This window comes from Nilaparvata lugens, chromosome 3 (assembly GCF_014356525.2).
Source record: "Nilaparvata lugens isolate BPH chromosome 3, ASM1435652v1, whole genome shotgun sequence".
In the NCBI taxonomy this organism is placed as follows: Eukaryota; Metazoa; Arthropoda; class Insecta; order Hemiptera; family Delphacidae; genus Nilaparvata; species Nilaparvata lugens.
This window is the reverse complement of record NC_052506.1, coordinates 16,572,610-16,591,936: the sequence shown is the minus strand read 5'-3', so window position 1 is coordinate 16,591,936 and position 19,327 is coordinate 16,572,610. Positions and strand designations below refer to the sequence as shown.

The window sequence follows — 19,327 nt, the reverse complement described above, 5'->3', positions numbered from 1 at the left end:
TTTTAAAGATTCTCAATTTCTATTTCAGCAATAATGTTTTTTGAAAATAGTGGTATAGAAGCAGGACCTCCTAATTTAGGAGGTCCTGATAGAAGAAGCCTCAGTAAATACTATGGTAGTAAATTTAATTTAATAAAATTGTATTCATTTTGTTATAACTTACTATTGATAGATTTCACTTCTACGTTTTTCATTTTTTTCAAAATTTCTTAATAAAACGTTGATTCAGTTTTTAGTTAAAACCAGTTGTTATTAATTTTTAATAATTTTATAATTGGTTTTTCCTCTTTCATGAATATCTACTAGGCTTCATCAATAATAATTATACATAAATCACAGGAGGTATAAATAAAAATACAAATCTCAGTACCCTTTTAAATTATTTTATCATTTTGATAAAATAATTATAAATTATATTGATTATTTCATAATTTTAATTTAAAAGGGTAGGTCTACTGAGATTTGTATTTCTATTTATATTACAAGTAGCCCTAAAGAAAAAATACATAGGAGGTATATATCACGCAATACCTACTGTATAGTACGTAGCCTATTCAATTTTTGCTTCTGAAATTTGATTCGAGTTCTATTTTTTTTATTGACTTATGAAAATGGTGCTGGTCAGTTTCATTCTACTTTCAGAAATATGCATTGCATATAATTGTAGCCTTTCACGATAATTGACTCCCAAGCAGGCGAATATTAGCTGACAATCATAGGGACTTAGACCAGAGAGTCGTCACAGTCAATATGTTACCTACTAAATGATGCCTTTATCTTGACCACACCACATTCTAAATATGCTAATAAATTTTCAGAATGCGATGTGTACCGTGAGTGTAATTTGAATTCCAAGGATTTCTTGTTGTATTCTGCTTTTACTAATTGGGACATATATAGGTACTATTGAAGTGGCGCCTGTACCTTAGTCCAGCATTATTCGCATCGCATCACTCCCTCCACATCAGCCGGCAATCCTGCTCACCTCACAGCCAATCAAATCGCACCAGCTTCGGGTAAAAACCGGAGAAATGATTGCTAAGGCTCAGTGCTACACTACAGTGATCACTGAACACAGCTTGCTGCAGTGACTAGATACAATATACAAGGTTTGTGATTCTTATTTTATAAGAAGCTCATTTTTACGGCTCAATTTAGTATATTAATGAAAAATATTATTGAATTTAATAGAAACAATATAAAAACTTGTAGTACCCTTTCTTAAAAACTTTAAAATATTAATATAAATATAACTTTAATATTTTTAAGTTTCTAATAAAGGGTACTACATGTTTTTATATTGTTTTATTAATTTGAACAAAGTAGCCCATAAGTGAAGTGATTTCATTCAATTTCTTTATGTATTACCTTTAAAATAATATTGTGCAGACATTTAAAATAAAATAGTACTAATACTTTCATTTAAACAATCTTGACTTACACTCTTATTTTAGCAGCGGTCGGCTGCTATAGTATTTCTTTTATTGCTTTGAATGAATAAACGATTCAACTAAATCCTCATGAATGACTAACTTTAGATATAGTGAATTCAATTTAATTGATCATTCAACTAATAATAATAAATAATAATAATAAGACAATAGAAGGGTGTTGAAGGAGAAGCAATTTTAGATATAGTAAATTCAATTTAGTTGATCATTCAACTAATAATAAGAAAAAAAAGAAGACAGTAGAAGGGTGTTGAGGGAGAAGCAATGTCGATGAAAATGGTTTCTACTTGAATAATAATCATGAAACACCTAAACCTTAGATGAGAAACTTTTACCTTTATCTTTCATCGTGGAATTTATTATGATTTACTAATTATAATTATTATTATGTAATGAGGATTGCTTGGATATATTATGTTCTCTCAAAAATTAGTATCTGATTTAATAAATTAGATAGAACGTTGACACTCTGACTATATTCATGTAAAAAAGTAAGAAAATAAATTTCAAAAAGAATTGTTTATTCATAAAATTGTGAAAATTACTCTATCTAACGAATTCGTTTAATTTTTTATCATTCATATTTCCTTGAATGACTAGCAATTATCATATTAGGGAGAATATTATTTCCTGGAAACAAAGGTTGAAAAAAATTATTTCCTCTATCCGATCCAAGCTCCACTGAATCAATACCGGTACCTATACAATTTCATTTTGACTGAAGGTGGTGACAGTACTTGATCTAAACATTCCTGTAAATGTTTCATAGGTACCGAATATCGGGATAATTTGATTGACATTCATCCTGTTCTTATTTGCTTCAGACAGTTTTTTATTGTAAATAACATTAAGCTGGAAAGCCTGATGTAACTTTTGTTAGTGAGTTTATTGCTTCCTGATAAAGCATATATTATAAATTTTTATGATAAAAATATTTTTGAAAACTATAATATAATAAAGGAAGAAACTTGTTTTATAAACGTACGGGTTAGGAAATTCACAAATGACTCATCATCAAGTCTGAACTACTGGACTGATTAACTTGAAATTTTGCTTATAGATTATTGATTTACCAAGGATGGTCATGGGTCTATTTTAAATTCTTCAAGATTTTTCAAGTCAAGTTTTCAGTTTTTCAAGTTTAAACAGGCCCTTATGGAGCACGGGTTAACTACCGACTTTGTCGAATAATAGACAAGGATAGCAAAACCAAAGTTCATCAAATACTGTCATTATAACGTGGACCTCACTACGGTATAGTATATATAATAAAAATTAATATATTCATATAGGTACTAGTTTATTTGCGAAAATTAGAAAATCAAAGTAGGTACATTTAAAAAAATACTTCATTACTCATGACATGTTTCGACATTTATTATAATGCCATTTTCAAGTCAGTAATTTTTCAATTTTCACATAAATACGAGTTGCCCTCACCAAATAGTTTACTAGCCTATAGCCTACTGGTAGGCTATAGTTAAACGTTTAATGCAGATTTGCTACTCTCGTGGAAAAAGTTGGGATTGGACATCTCAACAAACACTAAAACTTATTATTTTTGTAAATTCAATGTAGAAATAAATATCATGTATCACAGTGGTTGTAACTCGAATAAAATGAGACTCTCTCAGACTATATCAGAATTCATTTAAGCTACACGGAATCGCAGACATACATTCATAATATTGTATTGAATTAATTTATGCGGTACCGTATCATAAAAAATATAAAATATTATTCGACTAGGTAGCTGCCGGTAGACGATGTAGTCAAGGTTCAGGCAAATTTGCACCGTGCGGCTTTTGCTGCAGAACTTCAAATCAATTTCTGGGAAGGTTGAAAATGATAATAGGACTACAAGGAAGCCTGATTGATCATTATTACCGATCCAATCAAAACTGATTTTATTAAATGTTTGTTGACTATGATGTAATCTTGCATAACACAGCTGCTGTCTTATACTATTGCTCCAGAACTTGTATCCAAGTCCGGGAACCGGTTCTCTGCATACAAGATCCATTGTCCTCTTTAACCAAATATAAATGCCTGCTATTGAGTTTATGAAATTCTTTGAAAGTGATACGGTAGTGTTGCAAATAATAGCCTATTTGAATCCCTCTTTTTTCATAATTCTTCAAAATGTTAGATCTGTTTCTAAACATTCAACATATCCAGTCTCAGAAAATGTAATATTTATTTTAGGGAGCATCACTTTTCATTGATCTTGTAGAATGAGACGCTCTTAATGTTTTATTAACTTTTCCTTAACATAACACTTGATAGTTTCATAAAACAGTAGGACCCACAGTTCAACTCTAGTACTGGATGTTTTCCTGTCCAAAAGTTTTCTGTAAGTTAATATATTTTATTAACTTTTCCATACCAGAACACTTGCAAATTTTGAATCTGTTTCCAAACATTCAACATTTCCAGTCTCAAAAAAGTTAATCTTTATTCTAGGGAGCATCAATTTTCATTGATCTTGTAGAATAAGACGCTCTCAATATTTTATGTACTTTTCCATACCATAACATTTGATAGTTTTATAAAACAGGACCTACAGTTCAACTCTTACATACTGGATGTTTTCCTGTCCAAATAGCCTACCGTATTTCTAAAAAGATACCACAAGATTTCTTGGAAATTATCCAGATCTTCTTTCCTTACTGGAGAACTACTCACACAAATGTTTTCCTTGTGACCTTTGATTTGTAGAGCTAATAACAGCTACTATGGCGTAATATAGAGCCAATTTGCATATTATGTACGGTGGTTGATTTGCGTCAAAATAAAGTATTGAAAAACTAATGGTGGTATACCATCCATCAGCTTTTTGATAGAGCTGCTTGGACTAAAGTGGATGAAAGTAGTGAAAGAATAAAATAATGCGACGGTCAATTTTTACAAAGCAAGCAATGATTGTGGGGGGGTTCAATATTATTGTCCATTATTTTTATAAGTTCGTCACTTGAAGAGGTAAATGAGTAAGATACCTTGATCGTAAGCGAATTCTAGTGAAGTTATGTGAACCGTGTGTCGTAGGATTTTTATCAATGCAGGACCTCTTATTTATATTTTTAAAGGAGATCCTGCTCAATATTGCAGTTTTCACACTGTTTTGTTCTATTTGCTTCAATATTTGAGGGTTGTGTAGAATTTTTTAAAGTATTACTTGCCATTTTCACTATAATATAGTGAATATATCATTATATTGCTCATCTACACAGGTATATATTGTTTATCTTCTTGGACGAGTAGGTGGTTTGAGTTAAATTAATTTTGATGGATTGACTGAATAAGAGCATAATAATTTATTAGCTTATTTGATTAAATAGACAATTAATTTATTATCTTTTCCTGCAATCATGTACGGTATCACTATCACGAAAAATTGAGTAATAGTAGGCTACTTTTGACGACGTTTAAAATTAATTGAAGTTCTCATTGAACACAAAAATTGAATAAACTTTACCGTAATCATCTCATTAGTCAGCTAACTGATTTTCGGCTTATACGAGTACCGCTTTATAAGCTCCATGCGCTTATATCGTACATTATCCCTGATATATCAGATTGTACAATAATTTTGTGCCTATGATACTACCATAGAGAAACAATAGCATAAGTAGATATCCCATGGTATAGGGCGTTTATGTCGCAACTTTTACTGTTATCTCAAGCTGATAGTTCATGTAATTCTTTCCCGTGAAGCTATGTGACACTGGTATTCTCTCATAGTGTGCCGTTCAAACACTCTCACCACAACAAAACAATAAAAATCGACAATAATCAACAGTAATCGGCTTGAGATTAACAGCAACAGTAGAAGTTGTGACATAAAAACCCTATACCATGGGATATCTACTTACGCTATTGTTTCTCTATGATACTACTTACTGGCAAGTTTGAAAATATACGTTTTAACTATCTTTGCCTGGTGCATCGATTTATTCTATCCATGGAAAAAATTGCGACCATTATTGAATTTTTTTTTGTTGATTGAGAATATATTTCGTCAAATAATAAATTTAAGAAAATACTTTGTTGAAAATTTTGGGATAGAAACCATTATTTCCATTATCGTATACTGTACCATTTTAAGTGTGAAATCCTATTATGTTGAGATAATGGTCGAGATGATGATCTCGACCTTTGTTATCAATGATTGAATTTTCGAATTTTGCAAAATATATACAGCAGTCCAATCCAATCAGTCCCTATTACGTCGTAACTATTTGATATGATGGTGGGAATTAGTTCCAGGTGATTAAACTCAGTATGTCCTTTCGGACCGCATCTTTTTTGTGGAAAATACTGGAATTCGTAAAAAAACAACCTTGTAGAAACATTTTGTACTCTTTTATTATTCACTAGATGGAAACACATTGTCGAGTATCAAGCTTCCTTGATGGAATAAACTAGCCGTATGTATTGGCAACAATTTGCCCACTTCCTCCATTCCAATAACCTTGAAAATTTGCTGAGAGTCCTTTCACCTTCAATGCAAAATCGAATGATAATTATCAGACTTGGAGAAAATAATATGATAGATAATAATTGCACTAATTTTTTATTATCAATCACAAATGATTTATAGTCATGGTGTTTCGGCATGAGTAAGCAGTTAACAGCAATTCAGTCAGTAATAATTGAAAATATGTTTTCTCAGCTCATTTCTCATTTCACACAGAATTAATTGAAATTCTTAATTCAAAAAAATAAAAGTTTTTATAAGTGATTATTTGAGCAATAGCTATAGTTTTTGACCATCTCTAGTTAGTTGGATAACTTATTTGAAATAAAAATATACATTTATGTCAATTATTAAATTTTCAATTTTAATCTATGGTTTGTATCAGATTAAGATTATAACTTTATAAAGGATCAATTGCAGTCTCTTTTTCAAAAATTTATCACATACCGCACGCTATTGTAAGTTGCATGTTACATTAGTAGGCTTATCGTAATGACTTCGTGAACTTATTCCCGGTTGCACAAAAGCCGGTTGAATTTTAACCGTGATTAAATCCACGAGAACCAATCAGAGATGGCCTTTCTGATAAGACGACTTTGATTGGTTTTCATGGAGTCAATCACGATTAAATTTAACCGGCTTTTGTGCAACCGTCACTTATTGTCTAAAAATAATGTGTCATGGACAATTGGCAATGCTATTTGTAGAGAACAAGCTGAGTCACTTAATAGATTAGGAGAGGTAAAAGTATTGTAGTTTAGTTTGCAGTCATTGTCTAGAAATGTTATTGAAAACTTAATGATTGTAATCTTTTTCTATTATCACTTCTGGCAATTTGTTGTTTAATTCTCATCACTGCTGCAATATTGAAGAAATAATATTATTAGTGAAATGTAACAATAATGCATTCAAAATTTAGAGAGATGTGATTCAATAATGTTGTCAAACAACTAGTAAGTTTTAGGTGGTAAGATTTAATTCGCTCTTACTAATTATACCTTACGAGCTGTATTACATTTGCATTATAATGTATAAAAAATGTAGGACAAAGTTTTGATTTTTTTCTGTTGAATAGAATTCATCGTTGATACATCCTGCAATAATATTATTATTAAGTCTATTCTAATCCCCTTCTTACTGCATTATTCTTCTCTATTTAGACAAATAATAAGAAAATAATAAATTGCCTTTAATCCTGCTATTATCTGGGCAAGTATTGATTTTTTCGTTCAATGAATTCATTGTTGAAACATCCTCTGCAACAATATTATTGAGTCCATTCTAATCCACCTTTTTACTGCATTATTCTTCTCCATTTTTTCAGACAAATAATGAAGTAGCTTATTCAATTCTGCAATTATCTGGACAAATAAAACGGCTTTCAGAAATAGTCCATACAATTTAAATTGTAAATACAGTCACAGTGCATTACAATCGGAAGTAGCCACTCAATAGAAGAAGCTTAATCCGTTTTGAACTATTTTATTTTCGACGACACTACACTCTTATTTTTGAATATTAGTTATTAAAAACTAGTACTCACATGTGGAGAGCTTTCGGATTTTTTGAATCCATTTTCAACACAGAGAAATAATGGTCTTTGGGGAATTTGTATCCAACGAAATGACCTCTGCCAATTACTTCACCAACAAAAAACCAGCAGCCACCAAGGTGTTGAGCCAAGAAAAGAATAAATGAGAAAAGAAGCTTGATGAATGAAATTAATCAATTGCTACTTTTTGTAGGGATAAATTAATCTAAAACCTTGTTGTGGGGTATCAGCCGATCACGGTGAGCTCAGCTTATCCATTTGTAGAAGACGAAATCCATGAAAAGTATTCAGACAAAAAGACCGCGTAAAATAGCAATATCTAAGTAAACAACAGTCTACATCTGTGGTAGAAGTTATCAGTAGCCAATGATCAGTCGTCAGCATACAGTGATACTTTTGGCACGGTACCGTATAATACAATGCTGCTGTTTGAGTTGAATTCATTATTGTCTAGTCTGTGATTTAATAGCACTTCCTCAACTCGTTTTAACATTTCCTCAGTGTCTTATAGAGACATTTATGACTCATAAATAAGATCTTGGCTCGCGATTCCTGACATTTATACGTTACCTGGCAACCTTCAATATTCATGAATGGAATCTAACTGGAAGAATGAAACTTGATCCTATCAAATTGTGGAAATCAACTCTAGTGGAAAAGTCAAGAGTCAGACAGTGGAACAGTTTTATACGGATGAAAGGCGATTCTCAATAATGCAGCTCCTTGACAAGAATATGCGCGAATATTTATTAGTTGAGTTATAAGCATGTGATAAAGGTGACGTTTAAAATATCAACATTGCTTGCAATGTTTTATACATATTTTAGAAAAGAATATTATGATCACCCCGACACATATTATTATAGTGGGGTATCTTAATTAGAACTAAGTTCAGTATTAGCAATTTTGTATGTATAATATAACAATAATTATGTATATGTTTTGTCAATAAACTCCTCTGGTTGCAATCAAATCAAATCAAATCAAATCAAATATTTTTTATTGCCATTAACAAATACATGTATCGACAACGTCAATGTAACATAGAGCTAATCTAAAACATTACACATTAAAATTTGTGCACATGACAATATAAAACAATAAATTAGAAAAGCAGTACAGGCATTCTTACTCAAACCTAAAAGTTTACATTTGTATTTTCAAAGAACTCCTCAATACTATAGAAATGTTTTCTACCAGCCAAACATCCAATTTTCTTAAAAATACTTTTTGATTATAAGAGTATTTACAAATGCTGTCAAATAGCTTATTATAAACTTTTTTGCTAATTACTATGTGACTCTTGAGTGACTTTTCCAATCTACAGTACTGAAAACTCATTTTTGCTTTATTTCGTGTATTATGTGAGTGGATGTCTTCATTAAGAGTAATGTAAGGCATTTTTTTCAAAGAGTATACAGCTAATTCAAAAATGTACAGATTAATAATAGTTTTTATCTCCAGTTTAACGAATAAAGGCTTGCAATGATCCAAATACTTTGCACTGCTCATAATCCTTACAACCTTTTTTGTAACTTGAGTATTTCGTCAACCCTAGCAGAGTTACCCCATAAAAGTAAGCAGTATTTGATAACCGACTGAAAAAAGGCGAAATAAGCCATTCTTACACAGTTTGTTGTAACACAATTTCTCAGACGTCCTATAAGATACACCACTCTTGAAAGCCTCGTTTTCAGATAATCGATATGTTTCCCCCATGTCAGCTGATGATCAACATGAACACCCAAGAACTTTACATTATTAACTACACCGTGTTCAATGAGTTCATTATCATAAGGTCTCAAACTAAAGATAACATTTTCAGTTTTCCTTTCATTTAAAAGATAACCATTAGCCCTGAACCACACTTCTGCATTCGCCAATGAAATGTTTACAAGATTTGAGAGTTCTGCAAAATTATCTGAGGTATTCAAGAACGTTGTGTCGTCAGCATATAAAACTGTTTTACTCAATACATTGTGAGGCAAGTCATTTATACTTATCAGAAACAGCAGAGGGCCAAGAACAGAACCCTGAGGTACCCCATATTTTAAATTTACAAGTTCAGACCACTCACCCTTAATACAGACTGCCTGCTTTCTATCTTTCAAATATGAACCAAATAGTGAAAGTGATTCACCTCTGAATCCATAATAATCAAGTTTTTCCAACAAGTCAGAATGGTCAACACAATCAAATGCTTTACTCAGGTCACAAAATGTGACCTGAGTATAGCACCTGTTCTCAAAGGCCTGAATAACATCAGAGACTAGACTCTCCACTGCATCTACTGTTGCCTTACCCTTTCTAAAGCCACACTGGTCTCCAGATAATACCTTCTTTCGTTCTAAAAATTCATTTACTTGCTCGCAAATCAGAATCTCTATGATCTTGGATATAACTGGTACTAAGGAAACTGGTCGGTAGCTCTCTGGTTTACCTTTATCTCCTTTTTTGAATATAGGGCACACCTTAGATATTTTAAGAATATCTGGAAAAATACCCTCTAGCAGTATTCTATTAATACACTGAGTAAGAGGAGTCACAATGAAAGGTATTATTGATTTTAAAAAACTGTTGGACATGTTGTAATAATCGTCACTATATGAATTACTTAAATGCTTTGCAGCTCTCAAGACATCTTCTTCAACAATAGTTTTCCACTTGAGAGATTCATTTGACCTATTATTTGCTTTATGAAGACAGTTCTTTGCTGACTTATTTGGCTTTACAATGTCACTTTTTACTTTGTCTACAGATTCGACACAGTACATATTAAAAGAATTTGGTGATACCATAGGCTTTATTCCACCCGACAGGTTACAACTACTTTTAATTAGATCCCAAGCCGCCTTACATTTATTTTTGCTACTATTTATTAATGTACTGTTATAGGAAGCTTTGGCATTAGACATTTCTCTTGTATACTCTTTCTTCAGTGCTATCAGCTGGGCTTTAACTACATCACTACCGGTGCTCTTATAAAGAAAGTCGAGAGACAGAATTTTATCTTAGTCTTAGCAAGGTTTGGGGTGTACCACTTTCCTTTTGTTTTAACTACTCTATTTCTAGTATTGCACTGTTTTGAAACCAAGTAACAATTAAGAATGCTGGTCAAGGAATTAAAAAAAATATTAAACATTGTCGATGCATCCAATGAATCATTGAGAGCCAGCAGGCTCCAGTCAGTGTTCTCAGAGTTTCAATGAGAAGAGGAACGTTTTTAGAAGGTAACATGAGTTTGGTAGTACCACTTGAATTATCGGAAGCGTCAGAATCAACTATACATGATATTTTGGGTGTTATCAGACTCACCAACAATCCATCATGGTCAGAAAACGGAAAATCCTTAACCACAGAACACTTAACTTGACAGCGTTGACAATTTACAAAAACATTGTCTAGGCAGCTATCACCTCTGGTCGGCTGTGAATTGATACAAACACAGTTATTCTGTCGAAGGATGTTGAGGAACTCCAACGCGGTAGGCTTTGTTGTTGTAACATCAAAGTCCGCGTTGAAATCACCTCCAGCTACAATGATATAACCCTCCCATTTAGATAGGTGAGTTAGAAGACTCTCAAGAGCGCTTAGAAATACAAATGGATCATAACCTGGCGAATGATAGATACAGATTATTATAATCTTAAATCTATCAACTATGATAGCTGATGCTTCTAGGTTGAATTCAGAAATAAAGCTATCTATATTCAAAGCTCTTGCTTCAATGCCATTTGCTACAAAAATAGCGGTGCCTCCTCTAATGTGGTTGGTTCTACAAAAATAAGAAGAGCAATAGTATCCCTCAGGGTGTGAGTATTCTATTTCATCGTTACACAACCAATGTTCTGTCAGACATAGAAACAGAATAGGAGCCCCTGAACCACTTTTTAAATCTGAAACAAGACTTTCCAAAATAACTGATTTTTTATTCAGCCCTTGTACATTCAAGAACAAAAATCCAATACCTGCCCTCTCAAAGTCGGTGTTATTCAAGCTATATACATCTATATTTACAGGTTCCACCTCACTACAAATCAGACCTTGATGAGGAGATGATATATTCACAAAATAACCATCATCTCCTTGACTACAACTATCCACCAGCCAACCAATTCATTGGTGGCAATCAGAGAAATTATTATTATTATTAATGCTTGACTGTCACAAGCGAAACATTCATAAGAAAATTTGAAATAATCCTGCTCTGTGAGAATAAGTTGATAATAATTCACTTGTTGGAGTAAATGATCTTGATAAGCCTACACAGCCTACACGATGACAATTCGCTCATGAATTGTGCAGAGTACTATACATTCATATCGAAAACATTACAGCATCGCAAATATAGTACCAGTAGGCTACTGTACAGGTATTTCCTTAAGATTTTCTCAAATTATCTTTCAAAAGATAAAAAATTATATTTTCAATTGAAAACTGAGAAAATCCTGGAAAATATGTTAACGCACACTTTCAATTCAAAAGTATACTTACGAAATAAATTTATTAATTTTGATATTGTTGCCTTAAAAGGCTGAAATTCACCAGGCCTATTTGATCAATGTGAACTATTATTTAGTATACCGGTACCGAACTTTTTACATTATAAACCGGCATGGGTTGTGCATTTTACATCGTCAGAAAATAATAAAAGCTTAACAATCTATTTCAAACAATTTCTGGAACTGGGAGATGAACTAATCAAACAAGTCAGGTAGCCTGTATGATAAATTAACAACTCTCAACATTAAAAAGTTGAATTTTTGAATTTGAATATCATTACATCCATAAATGGTTGTAGTTTTGTGATGAAATAATGAATTTACATATTGCATATGATTAACACTTTCAAAACTAAGATATACTACCTACTCTTAACGTTTTTTTAACTAAGTAGCCTGTATGTCATACAACTTGGAGAGACAAGTTGTGTGTGTGTGTATGTGTGTGTGTGTGTGTATGGTCTCTAAAGAAATTGTGTCACGGAGGTCAAGAACAGACGATCTCCATGCATTATAAGTCCAGCAGCTTTCTGAATGTAAACTCTCAAATTATAATTTGTGGATACCGTTCTCATAAATTAAAATTTAGGTATGATAATAATTTAGGCAAAATAATTATTCAAAACGTTTCATTCAATAGGAATGTAATGATATTCATAAATTTTAAATGATAGTTTTCATACTCTACGTTACCGCGGTAAGCTACTAAACTGATTTTCAACAAATGGAATTCATGGAAAAAATTAAACTTGGAAGACTTGGTAATTCAAGCTTCAATCTAGAGTTGAAGCACATATTATGTTTTATATTTGAAAATATAATAAATATCAATTATGCGCTTGAAAGCTCTACATTGAAAAAAGTCGATTTTAGAACTTTTTGATTTTGTAAGGAGCCTCTAGGAACACATAAGTTCCAATAATGGAATAATATACCTATTAAAGAAGAAAATAAGCCAAAAATTATGTAATTATCCATTATGCTAAAGTTGCATTTGTTGTAATTACGAGATGGTTAAAACGATGATGCTTACGGTATGGCTCATTGTGAGTTACCTACATTAAATATTTATTACAAACTTGACAAGGTACTCCTGACTCCTGAGAGAATTACTGAGGTACTCCTAGGTAATTCCAAGAGTGAATTCCACCTGTTCCATTTAATGAGAATGTTGATAGAATTTAATATCAGAGCAGATTATTTAAAGAACTGTAAAAAAGGTAACAAAGCAATCAGCTATTTCTATTTTTATCATAAATCAATATTATTATACGTACAAGATAGTAGCATGTCAACTAGTAGCATTATATTAGTCGTGTTTGGTATATAATCCAATGATAGATAACAATTATATTTTTAATTGAGAAATTAAACCAAGGTTGGTGAAATGAAATGAATGGTTGATAATAACTATTACGGTATTTATGGTAACAAATAATTACGGTATAATATTGATAAATATAGTTTTGAAGCTAATTTGCATTTAGAAAGAAATAAAAGCGACAGACCAAACATCTCAAACAACTTATTTAATTATTATAATTTGGAGATCCGGTCATCGGCAAGTCAAGTCAATACAAGGCTGACTTATTCATTCAATTTTTTACCTTTTTCTTCAAATTGTACATACCGTAATATGTTTCTAAATAAATCACTTATTCTCATACAATTCGCTTATCATTATTAATATATCATCAAGCTAATAACTATACACTCCCAGGAAACCCTGTAAATTATTAAGAGCTTGCACGTCATTCTCCATCATTAAAAATACATCAGAAATGTTTTTTCTGAATTGAAAATTTGAACTGACGAATAGACCAGTTTTTATCTGTTGATTGGGATTTTTTTGAATCGCTTAGATTGATTGTAGTTTTGTAGTGGGTAAGAGGGAATAACTGTATTTTTTCAGTAATAATTAGACGATTTATAGAAGTTAAATTGAGTTATAACACAAACATTAGTTTTAGATAACATTTCAACACAAAAGTAATCGCCTCAAGAAAAAGAAATATTACATCAACATTCTGTACCCAATTATATCAAGGTGATCAACTTGATTTTCCAGTAGTTCTGGGAAAACCATAATATTCTTCCATTATTAGCAGCGAAATAATACCTACTTCATCGTAAGTTGATTATATTTGATTGTAAGAGGTAAAAAATTACGCTTTCTATACACTTTTTAATTGCACAAATAAGTTTGATAGCATATTTTACAGTGCCTAATTTACAATAAATGACGATTTTCAGTAATTGATGGGAAAAGAAGGAAACAGGAAAATCCATACAATCAATAATGCTGAGAGTCTGTGATAGATAATAATATTATTATTTGGTATGAATGTTTAAAAATATTGATTCAATTATGGGTCAGTGCAATTGAATTAGACACAATCTGGAGTTGATTGGCACATAGTGCAATGGGAATGTCTTTGAACTTTTGGTATTCCCAGATTGCCAGCGCAAGGACAAGCTCGTCCTAGTTTCATTTATGTGTCCTTGGGCAACGGAATTCGACTGCTGAAATGGATGTTAATTTTCAACCTTTCCTAATAAACACAGTGCATTATGTTCGAGTTAATAATTTACAGTTCGCCAATGTCAATTATACACCTATTGTAGTAGAAAAAATCCTTATCAACAGCCTTCATATGATAAATACTATAATTGAACAAAATTTCACATCCTTTGTTTCCACTCGACCAAGTGTGAAAACACTCGGAAGGTAGAATGTGAAGACTTTACAAAAAAGGAAACTACAAGACTACACGCTAAATCATTATCAGTCACGTGATATCTGTTCATAATTAGGTCATAGTATGATGAACATTGTCTACAGAATAGTCTTTGCTTCCTCATGGAGAAAGAAAATGCGCCCTTCCTAAAGAGGAAGAGCCACACTCATTAAATTGAATATTCAATCATTGTTTAACATTATTAAAATAATTGAAACTTTGTTAGAATTATTTCAATCTCTGGTTCACAGTTTTCAGCCAGGTCACTCCTTGGTATCAAATGGGCACGTTAATTGTCGGTCCCTACTGATATATAACAGTCGTGAGGCCCATTGACGGCTTTAATTAGATAATTCAGGGAGTTCCTAATATAACTTCCTTCAGGGGATCGGTCCCGGGTTCAAACCCGAATATGAAAAACGTTTTCAGCCAGGTTATCGGATCGGCACGTTAAATAGTCGGTCCCAACTGATATAATAAAAGTTGTGTGAGGCACATTGCAGGCTTAAATTACAAAATTCAAGCAAAGGTGGAATTTCCGCCGGGGAATTCCCACCATTGAAAAACCATACGAATATAATATTATTATTTTAAAAATAATAATACGAGTACTAATAATTCTAATAATACTGTAAAGGCCAACTAATAATATAGTACAGTACTAATAATACTGTGGTAGTATTATGGTACTTTGTCAAGCAGCCTCTTTAATGTTCGCTTAAGGTAGCTTATTTATTCAATAAACGTTTTTTATATTTTATTCTAGTCTTTCATTTTTTATGGAGTTATTGACTAGGAAAAGTACTAAATGAATGGAATTGACTTGAATGTTGCAGATGGCAGTGAAGTTGGTGCTTTTGGGAAGTGTAGTCTGCCTGTGCTTAGTGCAGAGGGTGAGCTCGTTCGCGACGGGCGCCCCTTCGGGTGCGTGCGAGGACCTCGTGCCACAACACGGCGTTGACGGCCAGAAGAGTGCGTCGCCCTACGTCATCCAGCCGTCGCTCACAAAGGTGAAGCCGGGCGGCAAGACCGAAATCGTCATCTTCAGCCCCAAGAAGCAGTCGTTCAAGGGATTCATCCTGCAAGCCAGAGTCGGCGACATTCCTTACGGCACTTTCGAGCCATCCAACCAGTACTCGCTCTTGGACTGTACTCACGGAAAGAGGGTAGGTAGTTTTTGTTCTCACCATATTTTGATTATACTGATTCATAACAAAGTGAAATATTTTTAAAAGCCGTTAATTCTTAGTTGGATTAAATTGAAATTTATCCTCCCAGTTGCAAGTAAGTTCAACCGCGATTGAATGAATGTTTAACGACAGTCAACGAGAGATGAGGATGACTTATTTAATCAGCGATATGTTTTTAATAAATTTTATTTGAATTTCAGTGGAATTTGTATTTTTTGTTCAATAGCTAAGGATGAAGTGATGAAAAGTTTGAAAGATATCCTATTAGATAGCCAAGTTGAACCTTAATTACTTTCCAGTATTCAGAGAATTTTTTTTTTCACTTTTTGTGTAGTCGAGAAGTTGATATTGTGGTAGCCTAATTATTCATATTAAATGAAAAAACCAAGAAATTGTAAAAAAACACAAAGGCATTTTTTTGACAATTTCTTAATTTTTTCATTCAATTAAGAGAATTTAATGAAAACATTATGAATAAAATTTAGAATGAATTGGTTTTATGAAATTCTGCTTGAGGTAATTGATGAGTTTCTTTATTTTACATTATTTTCATGCTTGGAATTCTACTGCTCTGAGTGGGAGAAATGTTTAGTTTTTGACTGCAATAACTAAGAGGAAATGTGTGATGTTATCTATTATATTATCTGGCAACACTCGATTTATCTATTTTTAGGACTAAGAATAATGATAGACTTAATGTAAGCTACACTTTGTTACATATTTTTTTTATATACTGTTACTGTATTATTTTACGTGTTAAAAATCTTACTTAGTTCTAAGGAGGCAATTATTTAACAGATCACCTATCAAATGGGAGTATTCCCAATATTATGATGTAATGTGATGAAAAATAATAAACAAATAAATATGAAAAGTGACTCGATGACAGGGAGAGCAAGAGGAGTCTTTCCAAAAATAAATCTGCTCTCTGCTGAGGCAGACAATAGATGAGAATTTGAGGATAAACATTCATGAGTTCGGAGGATAACATAATGTATTAAACGATTGTCTTTGAATTGATTTCCAGAACACCGCAACTCATAAGAATGCCGATGAGAAATACAATGTAACACTGATATGGAATGCGCCAGCCAAACTGAGGGAAAGTGTCAAATTTACGTGAGTGTGCTGATATTAAATTATTCTATTTTGAAGGATTTGTTAGTGAATTTATTGATATGATAGAGGAATTCTAAGTACATACAGTAATAGCATGCTCTACTTATACCCGAAGAATATTCTTGTTTGGAAACAAGTCAATGCAGACGATGTATTGTGACGTCACACTATTCTTCCAAATATTGCATTATCTTATTTGATAGCATGTTTTGAAAAAACATCAAAGATTATGTGACAAGGATATTATTTAAACTATTGATTCTGCTATCTTATTTCATCAAAATTCATTTCTAATTTCAACCCTAGAAGCTTTGCTTCTCTAACAAATTTAATCTGCTAACATGATGCTTCTAATGAGTTTTATGACTAGCTTTACAACATTTACAATAGTTTTATGTGAGTGGTGGTCTATAGACCTATTCATTTTTTTACATCATTGATATTGATACTTATACCGAATCTAATATTAATTTGCATATAGAGAGTGAAAATACAACATTTCTCCCTGAGGGGGGACGTTTGAAGAAATTCCCCCAAGGGAGAAAAAGCAGTATTCACTCGTGATATACACAAAACTTTTCCTCCACCTACATACATTATTTTTATAAAAATTTTATACGTTTTTCTTTCCATATATTGTTAGTAAATAGAAGCCTGCAATAACTAAAATTTGAAATTTAAAAAAAATTATATTGAAAGAATTTGTTGACATTAGTTACCTGATAATGAGCAGCTGACGTTTTTCTTTCAGTGGAACAATCGCTAAGAACGGTGGTGAGTTCTGGATCGCACAGCAGTCAGTTCCAGTGCTAGTACAATGATGAGTTGACGTGCAAATCGACGTTGAGTGAGTACACAATCATTCAGACCTGCACTCTACCTTTACAAGACATATCAGGAAGAATAGACAAAAATATTGAAACAAAAGTGGTTTGTTCCAATTGAGTTGATAAAATGCATTCATTTCCTATGATTAAGCAAATTATTCTACTTATTTATTAATCGAACATGAAACATCACACTATTTAAGCTTAGTGTGTGATCACATTTAATGCGTGTATTGATCTGCACGGTTGGTTACATGACCAAGCTTGCAGATGAGAAACAAAATCTGGGATGAGCAATAGACACTTTCACACTGAACGCTTGCACTTCCTGGTGCGTTCAATGTGAGCAGCTATACATGCAAGTCATGACGTGTTTCAATGGCATTTTTCAAATTTTGTTTTTCGGCTCTTGCATGATTGCACCTGCACATATACGCATTCAAAGTAATCACACCCTGATAGAAAGAGAAAACTTCAATGTTGTTTTCCATCACGAACTACTTATTATTAAATCACTTTTTGCTATTTAAAAGAACTACTAGCAGTCAGATTTCTTCCAATAGATGAATTAATCACTCACTGTGACAACGAGATCTTTCGGTAGGTCCTATCCTTCTATCTATGAGTACAACCAGGAAGATGACGGACCTGCCGAAAGATCTCGTTGTCACAGTGAGTGATCAATTCATTTATTAGAAAAATGTGACTGCTAGTCATTCTTTTTAATAGCAAAAGAGAAAACCTTATTCAGTTATGAAAAATTTCATGAATTTTGTCAAATAAATTGATTTTTTCTTTCAGGAAGATAACTTCACTGCCAGAGAGATAATTCGAATTGAATTTCAAATTTTGAATGAAACTATCCGAGAAATAGGAGTTCACTTCGAAGTACCTCACTTCGAATTTGAATTTTTCTTGACTATATTGAATATTGATAATTTATTGTTCTGATCTTCTGAACTGAACAATAGTGCTTATCGCTGTCAAGTTCAAAAAGCGTCGATTTTCAATATTGTATTGCATCTAAATATGATAACGTTGTTTAATTGATGAACTTTGATTTTAGGGGATGAGTCAGATGACATCAAAACAAACTTGAACCGGAGAGCTGGAGAAATAAGGAATCATTCCGGATTCAAAATTCCAGAACAGAGTTCTGTGAGCATACCACTTTCCATTAATTTGAAAAGGATTCAGTTCTTCGTGAACTGAAATAAAAATAACTGTTCGACAACAGTTAAAAATATCTTTAAAACTAGCGAAGACGTAACTGATTGAAGATGAAACATACTATTCCAATAAAGTTATACTATAGCACTTTTTTAATGCAATAAACGAACTTCCAACTTTATTGAGTTAGGTTCCTCTTGTACAAAGCGTATCTGTTAATTTTACATTTTTATTAAGTCAGTATTTCTGCTAACTCAGTATTTTGTGACAAATAAAATAATAGATTTTATTAACCACCAAA

The 19,327-nt window shown here is 32.3% G+C and overlaps 1 protein-coding gene across 1 annotated transcript; it reads left to right on the top strand.

Moving 5' to 3' along the window:
• Positions 1 to 823: 823 nt before the first annotated feature.
• On the top strand, positions 824 to 19,327 carry LOC111050133 (putative defense protein). The gene is made up of 5 exons (XM_022336396.2): positions 824 to 1,109; positions 15,557 to 15,886; positions 16,938 to 17,029; positions 17,781 to 17,876; positions 18,923 to 19,327. The coding sequence occupies exons 2-4, from the start codon at positions 15,557 to 15,559 to the stop codon at positions 17,848 to 17,850; spliced, it is 492 nt and encodes a 163-aa protein (XP_022192088.2). The 5' UTR covers positions 824 to 1,109; the 3' UTR covers positions 17,851 to 17,876; positions 18,923 to 19,327.